Source organism: Astatotilapia calliptera, chromosome 19, assembly GCF_900246225.1.
Source record: "Astatotilapia calliptera chromosome 19, fAstCal1.2, whole genome shotgun sequence".
NCBI classification, from domain to species: Eukaryota; Metazoa; Chordata; class Actinopteri; order Cichliformes; family Cichlidae; genus Astatotilapia; species Astatotilapia calliptera.
The window spans coordinates 20,442,976-20,463,383 of NC_039320.1; the positions used below are offsets into that span (position 1 = coordinate 20,442,976).

The window sequence follows — 20,408 nt, forward strand, 5'->3', positions numbered from 1 at the left end:
GCGTTAACAAACATGCGCTTGGTAGTTTGCTGACTTGACTTACTATCTGAAACTATATGATAAATGATAAATCAATCTCTATTAGATACATGACCAAATCTTTACAGTGCTCCCACTCTGGGCTGATACCAAGGATTAAAATAACAATTAGGCCAATAAGCAGTTCCAATATCAACCTTTACTTTATTTTTGTTTGAACTTGATCCAAATTATAAGCACTGCATTATAATGGAGCACAAACTGTGGCAATTTTCATCACTGAATGTTACACTGTTTGCCAAAAGCCCTGGTGACTGGTTATCACTAATAAAAGTTATACCAACACCTCTAAATTGCAAAAGCGCAAATAACTCACCTTAGGGTCAAAAGGTAGTTTATTCTTTGCATGAGGCGCCCAATATTTGTTAGACAACTGAAAAGGGGAAATGTGAAAAATCACACATAGTATTAAATATAAACATGGAAGATGCAACAAATTGTTAATTGAACATATGCCATAGTTACAGCCATTTGGCCTATCCTATCTCCATGCAAAGCTGTCTTTATGTTTTTAGCATGACAAAGAATGCAACAAAAGAAAATCAGGACACTTTTTTTTTATCTTCAGCATACCAGCATCATGGAAAAACTTCACAACACAGTACTGAACCACATATGCAGAAAATAAATGCTGTGATTACCTGCGTGACATATTCCGCATTTATCTGGGATACAGACGGAGTAGCAGCCTTTTTAGCAGGGGTTTCTTTCTCCATGGTGGCCATAATAAAATGACGACTGTGAGAAAAAGAAGAAAAAGCGCAGAAATCGTTTGTTTTAAAGTATCGACTGATACAAGTATCTGTTTTCAACTTGAGCCTTTGTAAATATACGATAGCTGGACTAATACAGGGTAATTTACTGTTGAGAAAGTTCACAATCTCGGTTAAAAAGTAAACTAAGAGGTTTCATAACCACGAACTAACTGACTTTCCTGTACTTTAATTAACATCAAATTAAGAGTTACGAGTTCAGAAAGTAGTAACATGACATTAGTAACTGTTAGCATTCTCAATGAGGTGATATAGCTAATTAGTAGCATTTAGACACAACTGACTCGTTAATCGTTCAATATTAACTCCAGTTCAGTGGTATAACGTTACCAGAATTTAGCTCACTAACCTTTTTTTTTTATTATTATTATTATTTCAGCATGAATGTAACTGCCGTCGGACTGCTGGTTATGTACCTCCACAATCAAACGCGTTGTGTGCGACTAACTTCCTGAAAAGGTACGTCCCTCAAACCGTCCCCTAATTACGAAAGCTTGCAATCCGTTCCGTTCCCCCTGGTTTCGTATTTGTTGCGTGTGGAAACTGCTGGGAAAATTAAATCAGCTTTTTATTTTGGCGACAACGCAAGAAAAAATAATTGGTTAAAAAAAAGGGATGGAACACGTAACAAAATAGACTATTTTCAAGTGAATGTGCATGCGCAAAGAAGATATTTTTTATCAAAGGATGTTGAATAAAGTGCTGCCAAGCAGGAGGGGGAAAGGAAGACCACAAATGCCACACCTAAGTGGCCTCTGTCCTGTGTGGACAGCATAATGCTTTGCGAATTTAGAAAGAGACACAAACTTTTTGAAGCAAATGCCACAATGATGGTCTGTCATTTGAATATTATTTGAACAAATGTGCCGCTTAAGATCCTTTTCATTTAGAAAACTCGCAGTGCACCTGTCTCATTCAGAAACACTGAGTGGTGCACACCAATCATTTTCTTGTTGGATCTGATTCTCAGCCACTGAATTTACCAATTCATCACTAAGCAGCTTGTGTGTAACCCTTGTATCTGACAACACAAAATAAAGTGTTGTCAGATACTTTTGTCTGCCACAAAAACAAAACCTGAAACCACAGGACGAGTACTGTCCAAGTAACCCTAACCTGAAACAGTTCTAACTCCTTTAGTCATTATTCTCATGCTTAACACTTGAGCTGGCATTTTTGATTCTCTACTTCAACAACTAGTTCAGTGGGAAATAAATTGCTAAAATTGTATGTAGCCTCTCTTTGCTTTTTCCCCGATTCGTTACCCTTCGTTCAAGGCTACCTCTTGATCTGCCAGCCAATCAGCATCCACGGCCTCCAAGCCCTGAACTACCTCTTTATTAGCAAATGACTTGTAACAAGTACTAGCATACAGTGACTTTGGTTTGATTTGGCATCCAAATCTGTACAATGAATACATGTTTGAATACACTTATCTGGACGTAGGCTGGCATTTTTCATTTCACTTTGGATACCGTTTGGAATTTCGTTGCAGTGCCTACATGTTTGCTCATGAGGTATCAGGTTACCCTTCTGTGGGAATATTTTGCTAAATAAAACACATCTGTATGACCTAATCCCACAATGAGTGACCAAGTTTGTAGAGCATATTCTGCATAATTGAAGCTTCTCTTTTTTTTACATGACACAACACCTTCTGAGTTAGTCTTAACAAGGCTACTTACTTTAATGATGGATTTTGCACGTGTGCTGCAGGATACTTCATTCATTCCATTACGGACAACTTCAAAATCTGATAGTGTATCATGGGTGTTTGCAGACTTTTTCTGTGATGGCATATGAACAGTGATTCCTGAGAAAAAATGCTTTTCATGTGTCACTTTCAGTTTTCTGATGTTCTCCTGCTGGTTGAGGGGCTTGGTTGAGTTCCCTTTCAGTGAGTTCTTTTGTGGGTATTCAGATGAGAAGCTTGTCTGCATGCTTTTCCACATATAGGACAATGACATGGCTTCCTGCTTGCGTGCACTATCTCATGCCTTTGTAATTTAGAGGCACTCGGAAAACACTTAAAACAGTGGAAGCAGTTGTGCTGTACACCACCTGGGTTTTGTGTTGATTTAGGACTTTATTTATTTTTCACAGTCACTCTGGAAACCTTTCTCACAGGTTCACCTTATTAATATTACACATCTGTGTTAACATTTGTGTCATTCTCTGTCTTTAGGCTTTAAATGTATCACAGCAGTGTTCTGTGAGCTGGGAAATCTGCCCCCACCTTTGTATTTAAACTCGCTAACTTGCCAGTGTGGTCAGTTGATATCACGCGATTGCCATGTGTGGTATTTAGACCACATATGAGTGCGGCAGTGGAACCTCAAGTGGCTTTTCTGATGAAATCTCTTTCCACATATCTCACAGCCAAAGGGCCTGTATGAATTATCTGAAGCTTGAATGTAGAAGGAAAACATTTTCTACAAATTCAGCACTGATGTAGAGCATTAATTCGCTGCTTGCTGGTAGCACGGCAGGTTTCCCTCTGCTCCTTTCCCCTGATGTGATTAAGGCAACATCCTGAGGGAGAGAGCCATTGTAATCGCTGCAAAACTCACTGCACCCTTCTGGTTTCACAGTCATAATCTGGGAAATTGAGTCTGCATTACTGGGTTCAATTAAATGTTTTATTGTTTCTGAATTGGGTATTTTCACAGCATTGCTGTTTCGCACAGGGGGAAGACTTTCTAATTCTTTTTGACTCCTATGAATTTTGTGATGGCGTATCGAATTAACTTCCAGCTGAAATGATCTTCTACAGATCCCACAGCAGAATCGTTTCAAGCCTTCGTGTTTTATGTACTGCTGCTCTTGTTGATATAAATTATTATTAGGTTATAGTTTTAATAATAAGTTATAAAGGCTTATAAAGAAGGATTTCTTTCAAGTATAAATAAGAAAATGTCTGTAATTTGGATAGTGAGCAGAAGGTTTGAGACATTTATGACATTGGGACATTGGTGTTTCAAAGTTATTTTGCAGTCCCAAGTGCATTCTCATATTTGCCATTGCAGGAAAGATCTGAGTTGACTCACTGCCTCTTTCTAACTGTTTTGGTCTGTTATGAGTGTGTAAGTGAATCCAAAGGTTATTAAATAATAAGCAGTCATTATGGGTAGTGCTTGCAGATGTCCACATTTGGACAATCAGCTTGCTCCCACAGTACTCGACCCACAACATTAGAAATGTTTCCCTGAGTCACTGGGCAATCATTTGCATGAGGCATATTTTTCGGACAGCCGGAGGAGGCCCCATATATGACTGCCAATGCCAGAGTCTTGTCACAGTCAGGCCTGTGTAAAAGCCCTCTCCAGACTTTACAGATGAAGGGGTGTCTGATTGGATGAGATGATGTTGCTTCAGTGTGTATGGCAATGAAAAAGCTTTTGAACATACAGGACACACCAATGCATTGGTCTCACTGTACCTAAAGATTAAAATAGAGAATGATGAATAAACTCAAACTAGATCAGTCAATCAATACATGTGGCAAACTCAAACTAAAAAGAATCAAAATTACAAATAACTGGAACACTGTTTTACATGTGACATGACTAATGCGTGACACTTTCCTGTGTGTATGAAATTGAAAATATACCAACAACGTCAAATTTCGCAAAAGACGCCAACAGCAGGGACATGTACACAAACTAACAACTGAGCTGTGTAAAAGCGTAAATCAACAGTACTCCATATAGACGTCTGAAGCCCCAAAGACAAAAGCATTTACTTATTTATTTTTTAGCGTCTTAGCCTTCCTGCTAAAGATCTGAAAAGCGCAAGGACGCATGTTCACTCCTTAAAACATACCGTAGGAAACAAAGATCTTTCGTTCCTATCAGTCAGTCCGAAGATTGCGAGGACAACTCGTGGCTTGAGTGTTGTCAATAATAATAATAAATAATAATAATAATAATAATAATAATAATAATAATAATAATAATAATAATAATAATAATAATAATTTATTCTTTCTGGTTGTTCGGTATGTCTCAGCTGCTTTATTTTATTTGGCCATGGCTAAAGTTTGTTTAGTTATTAATAATTTTTCAGCCTAATTATGGCCTCCCTTACTTGAACTGGAATCTCTCTGGGTCTCATATTTAAAATTACAGTGGTAATTATGAAATACAAAGTCAATATTTCTGCTTTATTTATATTATAACTGCTTGATTTACCATGGAATAACAAGAGAACAGGCCTTGCCTAGCCATGAAACTGCTTGTCAGTTAATTGTCCAATTATTTCTGAGCCACTAAAATCAATTTCTTAAATTCCTAAATAGTTAATATAATCTTTGCAAACAAACAGATATTGAATTAAAGCTGGAATCCTGTGCTTCAGTGACATATTCTTCCATTTAAAATCTACTGTGGTGGTGTACAACTATGAAAACAGTGTCTCAAACAAATTATGGATCTAACATTCATCTTCAGTCTTCTAGTATTTTGTTTATCTAACAAAGAACTGATAAATATGACATATTTAAGACACGAATGAATATAATCAACAGGCATAGCCTTACTGACAGGCGTAACTAGATTGTTATTAACTGCATCCTGTTCAGGGGTTCTAGTGTTACAGCTTTGGTATATTGTTTGATATTTTCAGGCTGGCTCATTATTACAATGACCAGAGTGAACCAGTTGTAAGCACATTACTTTCACAAGTGCTTTTTCTGCTATTGTATATTGAAATACCTGTCGACTGGGCATGAGCGTAAATAAATTAGTCAATGAAAACACAAAAGTATGGAAAGAGCGATACTCCATTCCGTACTGTTTAGATATGGATTCAGCATTTCAGTACCTTCATATGATGTGAATGTGGGGGGAAAGAAAGAAATATTTCAGTGATCTTGCAAATAAGATGTAAATGTAAACGAATTCTGTCTGTATTCCTGCTTGGCTAAATTCACACATGATTTCACTGAGGATATAATAGGAAAAGAGTGAAACTGGTTGCTCTTACTCGTTTAAATTGCAGTTTGTACGCTGACCACATGAGGGCAGCAAACACCACTTAATAACAAGTCTCAGCTTCCCAGTTCAGGAGCATGAGGAAAGTTTCATGAAGTCAGAGCTGTGACCATAAAGACATCCTTTCACAATGCGTCAGGGGACGAAAACAATGCATTACAAAAGGAAAAGGATTCAAACATGAAAACAAACAAAACCACAGTCACTGAGGCAAGCAGACCACAATACGAGGAGGCGTCTCATGCAGAGAGGCCGCTCCCGAGCTGGGCTCTGTAGCCCACTGCTATGGGGAAAGAGAGTCAAACACATCAGCGGGGTTTGCCTAGAGGAAGAAACACACAGTTAAAGTCCATGTGCAAGGCCACAATGACAAGGGCCCGAGGCTGGTACACTGCGCACAAAGGACAATATTAGCCACAACAGCCAGTTTGTTGGTAGAGTGGTTGCAGGTCAGCTTGGTAGAAAATGTACATTTGACAAAACACTCTTGAAAAATAAATGTCACCCTGTCTGTATTCATTTTGTGAGGCACCACAGTGGTAAGGACACAAAGAAGTGCGTCTGCCATAGGCCATCGCATTGGCTTGTGATGATATACTTGCCGCTTCGTCTGTGTCTCTGTGAGAACATTCCCACTGAAAGACGAAATGTAATGCTTGGCGCGTGATTGACAAGTTGTAGTCGTGCAAAGAATTTCAGTGGCTCTGCTCCTCTGTATTTACTGAGAAGCTGACTCTTGAATTTTAACAGTTTGTTTCATGGGAATTCCTTGTACTGTCGCTGTTTCACAATCAAAAAGAGGATTCAAAGCACAATAAAATTACATTTCTCAATATCCTTTGTAAAGCAATAAACAGAAAACTGCTGAGCATGCAAGTTTGTTTAGCACAGATTTGGTAGCATGTTGCTTGGAATTCACATATTTAAAAAAAAAAGGAAAATGACATAGGAAAGACTTCTTTGGCTCTGTTTTATTCAGATTTGTATATTTAAAGATTTATGGACAACATTAAAATACAGCGAAAGATTTGTGGATGACATTTACAGCTATTTACTTGACTCACAAAAATCAGCGTACAAAAAAAAACAACAACACTGATACACATTTGACAGGTAAAAAAATTCCCTGACGTTGGGCCCTTTAAAAACCAGGTGAAAGTTAAACGCTCTGTATTTATGGGGGATTGGCTCGCTCTCATGAATAATTGCTTGTTTGTGTTTTTTCAACCTTCAATAAAATTCTTCAGGCTCTATTGGCCCCCTCTGTTGTTCAATTTTTGATAACAACAATCAAAACAGCGCCGTGATGGGTTGGGTGAAGATCGATAAGCCCACTCAACTCCACCGCCATCACATGTGCGATGAAGAGAATAGCTGGAGTGAAGATGTATTCCAACTCAAATTATCAATACAGTTCATGATCTTTGAGAAAAGAAAAGCTCCAGGAGCAATGGTTAATGGTGTTATTTTCTTTGCGCATTGTCACACTGTGTCCACTGACAACCCCCTGCACCAATTATACACACACTTTTACGTTCACAGGACACACACATGCCCTGCAGCTGTGTGTGGTAGCGTCTTTCTCCTATTAACCAGGCAGCCTTAGAATCAATAGAAAACATAAAGAGGCCTAATCTTTTCAGGTGCTTGGTGCTGATTGCCTATTACACAATAATAACACACCTTGAATCTCACAGAGCACGAGAGACAGAGAAAAACTCTCACCTCATTCTAATGCACTTAAAACAGCCACAAGCCAGTCGCACAGTAAATCTATAGGTTTGCAGTGGAGCAGATGGTTTCAGCTGTGGCCTTTATGAGGGCTGTTAGCTAGTGTGCTTAAAGAAATTCTACCAGAAGCAATGACATATCAGAGGATACAGTTTATCGCTACATGGAATGAGACACTACCAGTGTCTCCTTTTGCAAACTCCAGTCTCTTGTTGTTTGGCACGCAGCTTAAGGTTGTGGAAGTTCCATACGCTTTGTCTCAGAGGTAGAATAACAGCTGTTGCAGTCTATGTCTCCAGTGGAGGACAAAGGGGATTACCGGCCTTCATTCTGGGGTCTGAAGTGGACTAAAAACATCCTCAAAACCACACACTGTTAAAACCACTTGCAGGCGCATACGGCTTTGCTTTTCAACAACGAGCTGTAAAACAAAAAAAACAGTCAAACATTAATGAGCAGTTACGCCGTTTTTCTTTTTCCACATTCACTGATGTCCTGTTGTAAGTCATTAGGTGTTAGTCTGTCAGTGTCTTCCTCCAGAAAAGCTCCACTAAATTCCAGAGCTGTGTATGGCTTCAGTCTGGCTGTTGACTCTGGCTGAGATTCTATAAACTGAGCCAGCAGGACAGGTGGAAGATCTGGGAGTCAGGCAAGTCCAGGACTGGAACCAGTGCTATGGATGGACTGGACTCTGCTACTGAGCTTCTTAAAGTTTCCTCAAGTCCTGAAAAGTAGATTTGGGGAGGTGGGTAAAAGGGTGAGGACAAGAAAAGCATTAGTTTCATTAAAACTTTCGCAGGAGTTGAACATTATGTTCTCATGTAGATGCCCCACTGGGGGTGTCCCAGGACAGAGGCTACATTTACCCTTCGACCAGGGAACACGGCCCATTTACAAATTATTGGCATTCTTAAATACTTGGCAGATTGCAGCTGCCCACCCCCACTTCATTCACCTTCCTGCAGTGCAAGCATATGGTCAAGCAAGGACTGATCTCTAGGCTACCCCTCCCAAATTTTGAGACACATATGACCAAACACATACACAGACACATGCAGCCTACAGGGGGCTAAAGGGGTCTCAATTTGCCCTTTTGGACAATTGAGCAGCTTGTTGGGGGTATCTAGTGGACTGCATCCTTTACTCTTGTTGAGTGGGGATATTAGGAAACTGTGTTGGGGCTGTCACTCAGCTTCGCTGGAGCTGAGACATGTTGTTAGAGCATGTGTATGTGTGTGTGCGCGTGCGTTTGTGTGTGGCTACAGATGAACAGTGGACATGTGAGAATTCTTTGAGTGTCTCAGAGGCTGTTCTTGATGACAGCCTGTCTATGTAGCAGTAGCCAGCTGGGATTTTGGTCCTTCCCTCATCTGCTCTGTGCACTAATTGATCACAAGTGTTCCTGTCTCATGGTTGACTGTCCTGCCTTATTTCTTCTAATTTAGCAGCACGTCGGATGAGTCTTGGGTGTGGTCACTACAATCCAGCAAGGTCGTAGAATTAAACATCTGGGAACCACGCTGTCGTAAGTGTAGCATCACAGACCTTACTTATGTTACATTAGCAATTATATTTGGCAAAAATAAAAAAATTTTTAAAATTTACCTTCAATCAGAGTGGTCAAAAACAAACTAGTGCTCTTTTAATAACATCTACTAGTACTATATAGTACTCTGTGACATCTGTATGAACTTCTAAAAAGAGAAATCAGGACACAGAGGTTACAATAGTTCTGCACTATTTAATAATCCCCATTCTCTTTCATTTGAAACACACACAGCATGTCAGACATCCTTACAAAGAGCCCACACACCCTAATTAGCTAATATGCACTACAGCTTAAAATGCCCCCACTGAACATAGGCCTTTTGTGTGGGGGGGCATTAAAAGCCTAAATATGTGTTATCAGAGCATGTGGCACACCCTGGGAAGCGGGATCCTCTAGAGATGGCAAGCTGACAACTGAATGAGCTATGGCGATCACAGACAGGGGATGGTTTTATTAAGAGAAGAAACATACCCTTCATCACACCTTGTGCGCTAAGCCTGTTTTATGTCAGGATGTTTTAATCTTTGTACCAATGGATAGGAAATAATTGTGCTCTCTCTTTGAGAGTCACTTTCAGTGCCTGTGTGCACAGACATGCATGGATGGAAGGCAGGAGGGGGGTGAAGGTGACATGAATGACCACGCAATTTTTTGTGGGGATTTTTTTTTTGGTCTTTTTAGATAAAAAGTGAGCAAAGAGAGCTTCTGTAAAATTCACGCAAAGTCCGATGAGTACTTCCCATCATATACCCAATCCCCTTCCCCTGGTCTCTTAGCCCCCCGCCCCCCTTTTGGGGGCTACATGGGGAGCCTCATTGTGAGGCTCGGTGGACAGAAGCTGTAAGATTCAAAAAGCCATCAAATTAGCATAAGATGAGACTAAACCATCTACCCAAGAGGACCAGTCATTATTCTGCTTCACGGCAAACACACAGGGAGCTGAAAAGGCTGTTTTCAAAACCAAAACATTACTAATGCCCACAACACCCTTTTATGCTAAACATTAACAGCCATTTTGTTTGAAGCGATTAATACATAAATATTGTAAGCCTAAGTGAGTAGAAGGAGGGGTGTCAGTGAAGGCTGTGGTGGGGAGGAAAGAAAAGGGGTCTTCCTGTGTGGAATGGATAATGCCTGCTGGGGTTGTGGGGCTTTTAAGCCGTGGCTAAGGCCCAGAGCCAGTGGATTTTAGCTGTGCTACACTGACTTCCAAACTGGTCAAATTAACCGGTAAACGAGGTGGTAATTAGCAAGTGTTGGCTCATGAAAATTGTTTATTTAGTCCGAAGAGAATAAAGAGAGAAGCCGAGGAACCGGAGGAGCACAAGGCTTGCACACCTCTCTTTAGCAATCTTTCTATGCTAACGCCAAACCACATGACTTCTTGTAATGTGAAAGTTTTCTTGTAAAAATGAACCCACAGAGAATTACCGCGCCCAGCTGTAGCTCTTGTCAGTTCTGCTGAGGCTTACATTGTTAAATTACCTACATTTTATTTTATTCAATTTCTGTTACTCATTATGCAAAATAACGGATTTGTTTCTAATTATATATTTTTTTCTTTTGTTGTAAAATAAGACTATTTAGGTCCATCAAAAAAAAAAGATTTATTTTCTTGAGTTGTGAGGTTCTATCTTTGAAGGAACCTTTCTATCGTAAGTAACAAGTTGAGACAAGATGTTTAAAGGTTTCATTCGAACCATATGTCATGTCTATCAACTGTGAATCCTAACGCAACCAAAGAAAGGAGGGGGTGTGCAGTCACATTTTGCTCCAGTGGTGTCTGTCTGCCCGCTGTCAGCGGCAGTTGCAGCACTGTGACTGCTTGCGCCAGAGGTGTTACTTTTCCTCCTTTGACTTTTTGGATTCATCACCCAATGAGCACAGGCTGTGACCCATAAAAAAGCCCACGGGTAAGCTTCCAGGGCTTAGTTGTGCATGTGCTGTACGGGAGCAAATTCTACCTCAATGATGAGTCAGTAAATGGTTTGAGGAAAGCAGTGTGTGCGGTCCATAATCAAAGAAACAAACATGTCAAGGGTAAATATCTAGGTTGAGCTTGCTCCAGTTCACAAATGACCCGGTAACACGGCTAACAGTTTCTATTAAAACAACAAAATCTGGAAAAACAAGCTTTTCCTTTTGTTGTGGATGACACAAGAAACAAATGGAAAGAGTTGTATATCATGAAACAATGTTCAGTAGCAATTATATAATTAGGTAAAAAAACAAACAGCTCTGCTTGGCTGGCACACATATATCAAGACGTATTCTCAACAGAGCAACCTTTTTCTCATTCATTTCTGGTAACTGTAATTTCACATCCTCAAAGTGATGAGTTATGTCAAAGCTAAAAGTGACAGTAAGATGGCTGGTTTGGCACAAACTCAAAAATGTTAATTAACTGCTTCAGAGATGACTTGACAACTGAGCCTATGTGATCGATGTGCTCATCGCCCTTTTTCCCTCCGAGAGAACATCTCTCAGGATAAAACAAATACCGCTCCACGTTTGTCTTGACAAGAACCTAGAATCCTGGGATGACAATATGGCGGCGTATGAAAGTGTAATGATGACAAAAGACTGCCAGCTGCTTGGGTTACTGTACACAGTGCAGACACAACAAATGAGTTATAATAATTAAACACAGGAAGGAGTTGAGATCCTCAGGAGAGACGGTTTCCTTCAATACTTTATGTTGACTTAACCAGTGTCAGCTCAAACTTTCTTTGAAACAAGAGCGCAGAGAGAGACAGCGAGTCACTTTGTTTTCATTAATACAGTGATGTGCAGCTTAACTCAGAAGAGCAGTATATCTCACACGTGTTCCTTCTAACAAAGCAGCCTATTTAGGATAAATCCTCTTAATGGGCGCACATATTGGATCACTTTAAATGCACGTATGTGTGTGTGTGTAATGTTACAAGTGAAGCCCGTGACATACCTTTAACAATCTGCTGTGCCAGTGAGTGGCTGCACTTGAAGAACACCCTAGCACACTGTGGCACCAGCTTAGCATCCATCTTCTTTGTGGCTTTCCTGAATGCAGTGCCAACTTCTTCTGTTACATGCTTTACATCAGTGGCCTCCAAGTTATCACCATGGACAGCCAGGGAAAGTGAAAGCGAAGCACTATGGCTGTCAGCAGACAGTAGAGTGTAACACTCTATAGATCCACAGGCTATCTTTGTAGTCACGTGACAGGAAGTCCTTTGGGTGGGATCGTCACGAACTGCAGTTGCATGAAGCTCAACGGCTGCACCCTTGGGCAAGGCAGGTACCACAACGACCAATAACGGCACACGTCTGATCGCAGAGTCCCACAACAAGTCCTGCAATGTAGACAGATGGTACTGAAATGAATTGGGTGGCAAATTATATACTATGTTGTGTTACGCACTACAATCAAATGTATGGCCCTCCTGCTGAGTTTCACGCTGCGTCTTTGGAACAAAAACACTACTCCATCAGCATTATCCCAAATGCTACCACACGGCAGTAGGACAGGCTTTTTACTTGAAAGACTGACAGACTATCAATTAATGTGAGACTGGGAGGTGACCCTTGGTAATGATAGTGTACAAACAATTCAGAAAGAATCCATCGTGCTTGCAGCCACCATGAATAAAACACATAAATGCATTCATTTGAGCTTCATGCACTGACATGGCAGGTCCTATCAAAATGACTTCTCACCTTTCTAGGAAGATCATCCACAACATGTGACGGCAGTTTCACCGCACGCATTTAGAGAGAAATGGCCTCCAATTTAACTGCAGGGCCAAAATTTCTCCTTTTTTTCCCCTCCTCTGGACTGAGGGCCATTAGCACTAACAAAATGTCTTGGAGCAGTGCTACAATGTGGCCCTCTAATAATACTTGGCTGTGGCTTCATCTGCTAATGGGAGAGAAATGAGTGTTTTATATAACCGTCATTTCAGTCAGAGTCGATAGGGCAAAAACACTTAACCCCCCCCCCTTTCAATTTGCTGGATCAATTTTCATCCACTTACACCCCACTTCGTAAGTGCAGAATAATAACAGGTTACTTACATTTTATTTTGATATTCACTCACAAAAAGAAGAAATCATTGACAAGCCACATGGCGGCCTCTTTGTCCCTTCAGCAGACAAACCTGTCATGACCCAAACCGCCACATTCACTGAAGTAGCACTTACCTTCAGATTAAACTTCAGCAAATGCTTAATTGTGTATCAACAGCTAACCTCTTGACTTGGAGAGTTAGAAAAAGAAGAAAAAAAACATGAAAAATGCAGGTGTCCACAATGAGTGTGTGTAAAGAGGTTAGGTTAAGATTTCGCTACTCTTTACTGATTTTGAAGAGTGCTAGCTTGCAGTGATCAACAATAACAATCTCAGAAGGAGAAGCAGAACAATTACCATGTGATCTCAAGCCTCTTAGCATGTCAGACAAAGTGACACCACACATACGTGTCCTATGCTTTGATAAATGTTATATTAGCACTTCTGGCTCAGGCTAGGTATTTTCCTAGAGGGAACTGGTTCTCCACTTGTCAATAGTGATTGAACAGAGGACTGAGAGCTGAAACTGAAGAGAAGAATGACAGGACAGAGGGGTCTTGCTCAGCCAGGCTTAAAGGCCACCCTGCGGGGCCTTGAATGCTAAGATGCTATACCCCACCGACTGTCTACAAGGGACTTCAGCGCAGTGCTCTAGCCTCTGGCAGGACATTATTGTCGCAGCAGAGTTGCTGACTTTCTGTTAGAGCTGTCTGTTAATGTTACATCTACTTCATTTTGCCTTTTTGTAATCGATGTACCACAATGTTAGAATTCATGGGATGTTTATTCAGCGGTTCTGTAAATGTGTTTAAATCGCAAAATTGTGTATGTTTCTGCATTTGTGTGTATGATCTGTGGATGCGGATCATGCTTCTCTTGCAGTGGACTGAGAGGGGAAGAACTCACGTCTACCTGGGGAGAGGTTATTAATGACATTAAACTAATAAAAAATCTAATTTGATATATGGTGGAGCTGAGTGCTGGAGAGGCAAGTGGGGCAGGCTGACAGGTGGCTGCGTGTAGATGGTTCAATTCTGCTATACGCAAGCCACTTAGCACGCTCATTACTTCATGCCAATTCATTTCCAGGGCAGGCAAACACTCCCCCTGTGCTCTCTCTGTAGGCAGCAGGTAAAAGCATATAGTCTGAATCTGCTGCGCTCAGCTCTCCACACTGATGGGGTGTGACCTGCTTCTCCTTATGTTTGTTTTCTTTCTCCCCACTTTCCTCCCTCTAACTCACGTCCATGTGCCTGGAGCGTGTGCAGGGTTGAAGGGCCAAGAGGCGTGAAAGCCGAACGGTAAACACGGTAATAAGGAAGTGGTGTAAAGGCGGGGAACAGCAGGGAGCTGATGGGACTTGCTCTGCTTAGCCAGTTCCCCTACATTTCCTGCCCAGCAGGATGCCTTCAGCATGTGGTTCTATGCCTCAGCACTTACTGTAGTGCTGTCAGTCTGCTATAATATCCCTTCCCATTCACTCCCTCATTCACTCTTCTTTTCTCAAGATTCCACTCTGAAGCTCATCAGACTGTTTTTGTAAATGAAACACACAGGGCCATGTCAGTGAGGCGAAAAGTGGAAGAATATGAGGGTATTTCAAAATCACAGCAGAGGCCACAGTTCCTTAAATCTCCCGTAGTAAGCATGTTTACTGTGGTGTACAAAAAAGAAACTTTGTACACTGCAAATTCAGCGTTTTATTTCCAAATTTCAAAACCAAACATTTCTTTAAGAACCTCTCGTCTTTTGCAAAATAACTCGACGTTTGTGCATGTGCAAATAAAGTTCCATTTAAACCTTAATAGACAAAAAAAGAGAAAAACAACAACAATTGAAAGCTGCCATGCTTTCAGAAGCTATTGCTGCTAAACAAAGGGATGTCTGTTTAACATTTATTGACTTATCACATCAACATCTCCCTGTTCATCAACCCTTCTGCACACACATGCACACAGACAAACAGGCTCTTTGTGGTTTAATGCACCGTAAATACAATTTCACACTTGTAGCGACTCCAGTATGCTCCCAATTAACCCTGCAAGCTTCTTCATCCACCTGATTAGAGAAATTATCAACGCACAACAACAACATGGCCCTTTAGCTTCACAAACACACTAGGCACTGGTGTTTCTTAATATTATAAAATTGCACTTCACAGGTCTGCTGGGCCTTTATATCTTTGCATATAAAAGAATAAGACCACATAATCCAACACATGTTTTTCTAACTATTTTTTAAGTGTAATATCTTAACAGTTTTTAACCTCACACAGCATGTTGTTATTATTATTTTTGCTAGTGAGATGCATATATTTACATATCATCTGTATCCTTTTCCCCTAAAACTATTTTGAGCTTTGTTTTGAAAAGGCTTTATAAATTTGGTTTAATAAGTCACTAACTTATAGCTACTCATAATTTAAGCACTTGTCTTTGTTCTTTCGTGTGTTCCCTGTATTTCTTCTGCTGTGTGTTATAAATCTACAGCACAGAGAGCAAAGTGTAGGGGTCAAGGGAAGATGACATGTCAAAAGCTAGACCAAAGACAAAAGGTGATAGAGCACAGAGTTAGGCTAGTAACCCAGCACCCTGCTTATAGGTGAGGCACCCTGATCTGTCAAGTACTGTTGTTTAATTTGGAGTCAGTTGAAATTAAAATGTGGTCTCCTGGTAGCAATCCCAGGTCAGTTGAATGAATATTTTCATTGTTCTGACACATTGCTTGGAAGGAGACCAGATGGATGGAGTTGTACATCTTCAGTGACCTCTGATATGAACCTAGTCCGGTTGCCCCCCAAAGCATTGTCCTCAGTTAGCCCTGTTATTATGTGAATGACTCACTCAGTACTTCAAATTTCCACTACACTGTCAATGCTTTAAAATTCTATTCCAATGTGAGTTACAAGGACAAGCAGAACAACACTAACCTAATCACTAGACTTATCTATATGACATGTTTATATTTTAGAATTCAGAAATTTCTAGTTTTATATATACACGACTGCAGGATTTAAATAATATTTGGAATTTTATATTCTGGTATACTACTAAATACTGTTAACTGACATGATGTTGACATTCTCTATCCACTCTTTAACAGTGTTCGCCACTCCACCAAGCCACATGTTGGAGGTGGGCTCCTGCATTTCTCCCTAAGGCCCTATTCCCATGGCTAGAGAGATTACTGTGGGAGGAGAAGGGCTGCCAAGGGAGACTGGAGCCCCTATTAGATGTATGGAGCGGCGTTGTAAGCCTTGGCGGTAGAATGAAGGGAAGGATGGAGGGAGGTGGCAGGAAAGAGGGGTAAGGAGGGAGATAAGCTGCTCTGAGAGTTGAACGGAGCTCCAAAATGGTGTGTGGGGGCAAAGGATTAGGGAGGCTCTGAGGAAGACATCTGCTTCTGTGCCAAGCTCCACATTATCAAAGACACCAGCGTTTCCCACATCATCAACTTTTCATGAGTGCACTCACTGGTAAATATCAGTAGCAGCGGCTTGGGTCTCAAGGGGGCAAAGAGGGGCGAGAAATCTTGCCTTATTTCACAACTATAAACCACAATTCTGAAAGGCCTCTCTGAAAAACTTGGATACCAAATCAAGTTTCTCTTCTTTTACTTATTCATTGATGCATGGATCCCACTGTCTTGTAATCCATTAAACATGTGTTCATCTTATGTGGGCGTAACATTTTATAAGTATGATCAATATTTCCTCTGCATCCATGATAAAACAGTCAGACATTGCTCTGGCATAAATTTTACAAATAAAAATCTCACTCCAGAGTGACTGACCTTCTCTCCTTCTGTGGCTCTCAGCATGCTCTCCCAGACGGCACGGATGATCTGGATGTCTTGGTGCCTTGTAGTGTAGCAATGGGCCTGGACAACATGAGCCAGAGTCAAGCTGCCAATCACAGCTTCCAGAACCTTCTTCATATGGCTGAAGGACAAGTGAGCCTGGGTGTAGGTGGCAGCTTTTACCAACTCCATTTTACAGGGTACCAAAGCAATTTGGCCAGAACAGAACACCACGTCATTGATCTGGAGAAGAAATATAAGGAAAAATGTTACAATGGTATGGTAAAAACCCAGACTAAGCATTAACAACCCACTATGTTAGCTGGGCATATTGAAGGCTGTGTGTGGACAGATATTATCAATAGGTGGAGTGATGCAGATAAATTTAAGCATACTGAGAAATCAGCAGGGTGCATGCTAGAATCTGATGGAACATTAGCCACAAAATGTGATATCCATGGATTAAAAAGAAAATAAATCTTAGTTTTCATTATGTTTCACGTAAGGGATTGGTTCAATAGATACAGTTGCATTTTTAGATGTTTTAATAATTGTAGCATATTATCTTTCTGTGGATTTAGTATCTTGATCTCACATATAAAAACTAAGAAGGAGCAGAGCATTTCTAGCACCAGCCACCTGACAGGAGTCACTGCTGAGCACCAGAAACAGTGGGGATATATGGTGTCAGAGTTTGCTTCAAATTAACTGATAACAATATCTATTTTATTAGCAAAATTGTAATAAAAGACAAACAAATTTAAAAATTTCTCCTGCTGCTTGGTAGGAGGAGCTAAAACTGCTCTTTTGAAGCTGAAGGTTGCCGATGCCTGCCATAGTCTAACCTAGCAATCCACTGGATCCATCTATCTTGCACAGTTAATCTGGGTCCAGGTAATGGAGGAGCAAACCAAGTAGAAATTCACTTTTCTCTGGTCCCTGCCTCCAGCTCCTCTGCTGAGATAATGTGGCGTTCTTAAGTCAGCCAAGAAACATAATCTCAGAATATCCAGCGTGTCCTTGATCCATCGTCTGAGTCTCCTCTTGATTGAACATGCCCAAAACACCTCACCTAAATGCTGTCCAGGTGGCATCCTAGATGCCAGAACCCCCTTCATATGGAAGAACAGTGATAGACACCCTTTTAAGGAAGCCTTTTTTTAACTATTAGCAGAGAGAATGAATGTAAAGTGACCAGTAAATTCCCTGCCTTAACATACAGACTCACTTCTCTTTTTCCAAAACGATACAGCAATTGCAGAAATTGAGATAAATCATCCATCTCCCCATTCACTTTGTGTCCAAGACAATTGAACTCCACAACTTGAGGTTCTTCCCAAAACTCAACAAGGCACTTTACCCTTTTCAGATGAGAACCATGTCCCTGTTAGTTCTCATTCAAACCACTTGGCAAACCCAGAGGTCACTGCTCGATGAAACCTAAGGCAGTTAATGGGTTTAACTACATGTCCATAGGTGTGAATGAGAGTATAAATGGTTGTCTGTCTCTCTGTATTAGCTCTGTGAGAGAATGGTAATCTGCACATGGTGTACCCTGCATGGATGGATGGGTGGACGGATGAAATTATCATCAACATGTATGGAGGAGGTCAGTAAAGAGGTACAACATCTGGAAAGCATCTAATTGGCAACAGCTTCTTTTTTAAGCATTTGTTTTTCTATCCACGCAAAGAACGTGGATAGGAAAACACAGAATGGAACAACATCAGTCATGGATTGACCTCCCCAGACCCCGAATCTAAACATTATCGAAGCAGTATGGGTTCATCCTAACAAGAATTCATGACTAGCGGAGCCCCAACGACTATAGAGGTCCCTGGGATGGATTTGAACCCACGAATGCTGTGAGGTGCTAGTGCTACCCACAACACAACTATGATTCATGATCTCAAAATCAAAATCCCAGCAGAGACAATGGAAACATAAAAATAAGCAGTGTTTAAGACGTGCAATCAGTCCAATTCAAAAAGTTGTTTTATTTCTCTAAAAAAGTACAATACTGAAAAAGGTGCTATAATCAGATTAACATTAATTATAAGCATGTTTGATTAGCAGTGAATTAATTAACAAGTTATGCCCCCCCATTTTCAGCATCTTATCACCAACCATTCTCATTTCACAGTTCTTAAACAAGCTGTTTTTTAGTGAGAGGTCTGCCAATATATCTCAGTGGCACCAGTGTTATTTATAAGCATAATTAACTTAATAAGCTCAATTTTCTTTTAATACCGCTGTTAGAAATAAGCTCCTTGCATAATGAAACCTGAAAAAAATCTATCTGTTTAATGCAGAGAGACGAATAGGGCTGAGGAGCGGCATTAAGGAGGTCAGGTCTTTAGAGACCTTGTAGCTCACCAGTGCTCGAGACTGGATGGCATTAGTGCTGGACACTGGCTGATGGTCAATGCAAATAAATGCCGATGATAAGATGAAAATAGCATTACTCTGAAGGATCCGGATCTCCAGGGAGTAGCAGCCCAAAACAAGGTATTCTACTAATTTGCAAAGACCTACTTGGGGGTCATGTATTTAACTGCAAGATTACCAGGGTAAGCATGAACTAAAAGTCATATTTAAAGGTCTTCTTTCACGCTTTCGGTGGCTGCTTTAGTGTGTTATGTTACTATCTTCCAAATGAAAACACTGGTGAACTGCTGGATTGGTGGCTGAGGCTTTTCCTCTGTTAGTTATCTACATCACATGTGCAGACGGTTGCCAGCTCACATGTTTTTGGGTAGCGAGACATGTTTTTACGGTTGGTCTCATGCTCTCACACCGCCCAAACACATCTCAAATGAAGTCTCACAGGTCAATTTGATCAAACCCACAGACAAAGAAGCTTTTAGTTTGGGGTTTTAAAGAATAATCTGTGTTACTATTATGTTGAGGAACTGTTGAAGAACGAGCAGTTGCATTGCAGCCATCTGCAGCACAGGAGAGAGGTTTTTTTTACGATGAAGCATGTAAATCAGCTAGTGTAGTACAGTAGACAGCCCTAATGAAAAACGAACCTGTAATTTGTCTACGAAGGGCTCTTTGAGATTGGACAACCCCTAAAGTTCTTCTCCTCCACACTCACTGCAATTCAAACTAAACTTTTTCTTGTAGGATTCACTTCTAATTGGTCCGCACAGATGGCACTTTATTTAATCTTGAAAACCTGAAGCAGGCCGTGTACCATTTAGAAATTCCATTTAAAACACTAACAGGACAACATGCTACATAGCCATTTAGAGGTCAGACGCAATCATGGCTATTTCCATAATCAAATGTGCCTTCCATGAATCACAACTCCTGGCCTCACTTTTCAGCTCTGATGAATCTTTTGCTTCCATCTCTGCTGCTGCAAATTACTGGAACAGTGACAAGAGATGGAGAGAAGACAAATGCAAGCAATGTGAGCGAGTGAGGGGGCAAAGAGAGGGGAGATAAGGCCTCCAGTGCTTTCAAGCATTTGGATC

At 40.7% G+C, this 20,408-nt stretch overlaps 2 protein-coding genes across 6 annotated transcripts in view; both read right to left on the bottom strand.

Annotated features, from left to right (window-relative positions):
* The window catches only part of aqr (aquarius intron-binding spliceosomal factor), a 54,074-nt gene extending 52,786 nt beyond the window's left edge, over positions 1-1,288 (bottom strand). For 2 of the 3 annotated variants that reach the window (XM_026151600.1, XM_026151598.1), the window contains exons 1-3: positions 1,162-1,288; positions 681-777; positions 356-412 (exon numbers count right to left, since the gene is read on the bottom strand). In XM_026151600.1, coding sequence (XP_026007385.1) covers positions 356-412; positions 681-764 — 141 coding nt within the window. In that variant the 5' untranslated portion in view covers positions 765-777; positions 1,162-1,288. The remainder of the gene's footprint in view (positions 1-355; positions 413-680; positions 778-1,161) is intronic. The other variant, XM_026151599.1, reaches the window with a different exon arrangement.
* A 5,468-nt stretch (positions 1,289-6,756) lies between these two features.
* The window catches only part of dph6 (diphthamine biosynthesis 6), a 56,717-nt gene continuing 43,065 nt past the window's right edge, over positions 6,757-20,408 (bottom strand). The window contains exons 13-15 of one of the 3 annotated variants that reach the window (XM_026152162.1): positions 16,921-17,169; positions 12,028-12,415; positions 6,757-8,258 (exon numbers count right to left, since the gene is read on the bottom strand). In XM_026152162.1, the coding sequence (XP_026007947.1) occupies positions 8,140-8,258; positions 12,028-12,415; positions 16,921-17,169 (756 nt within the window). In that variant the 3' untranslated portion in view covers positions 6,757-8,139. Of the gene's footprint in view, positions 8,259-12,027; positions 12,416-12,779; positions 12,982-16,920; positions 17,170-20,408 lie in introns of those variants that run through there. The other 2 variants (XR_003270656.1, XR_003270655.1) reach the window with 2 other exon arrangements.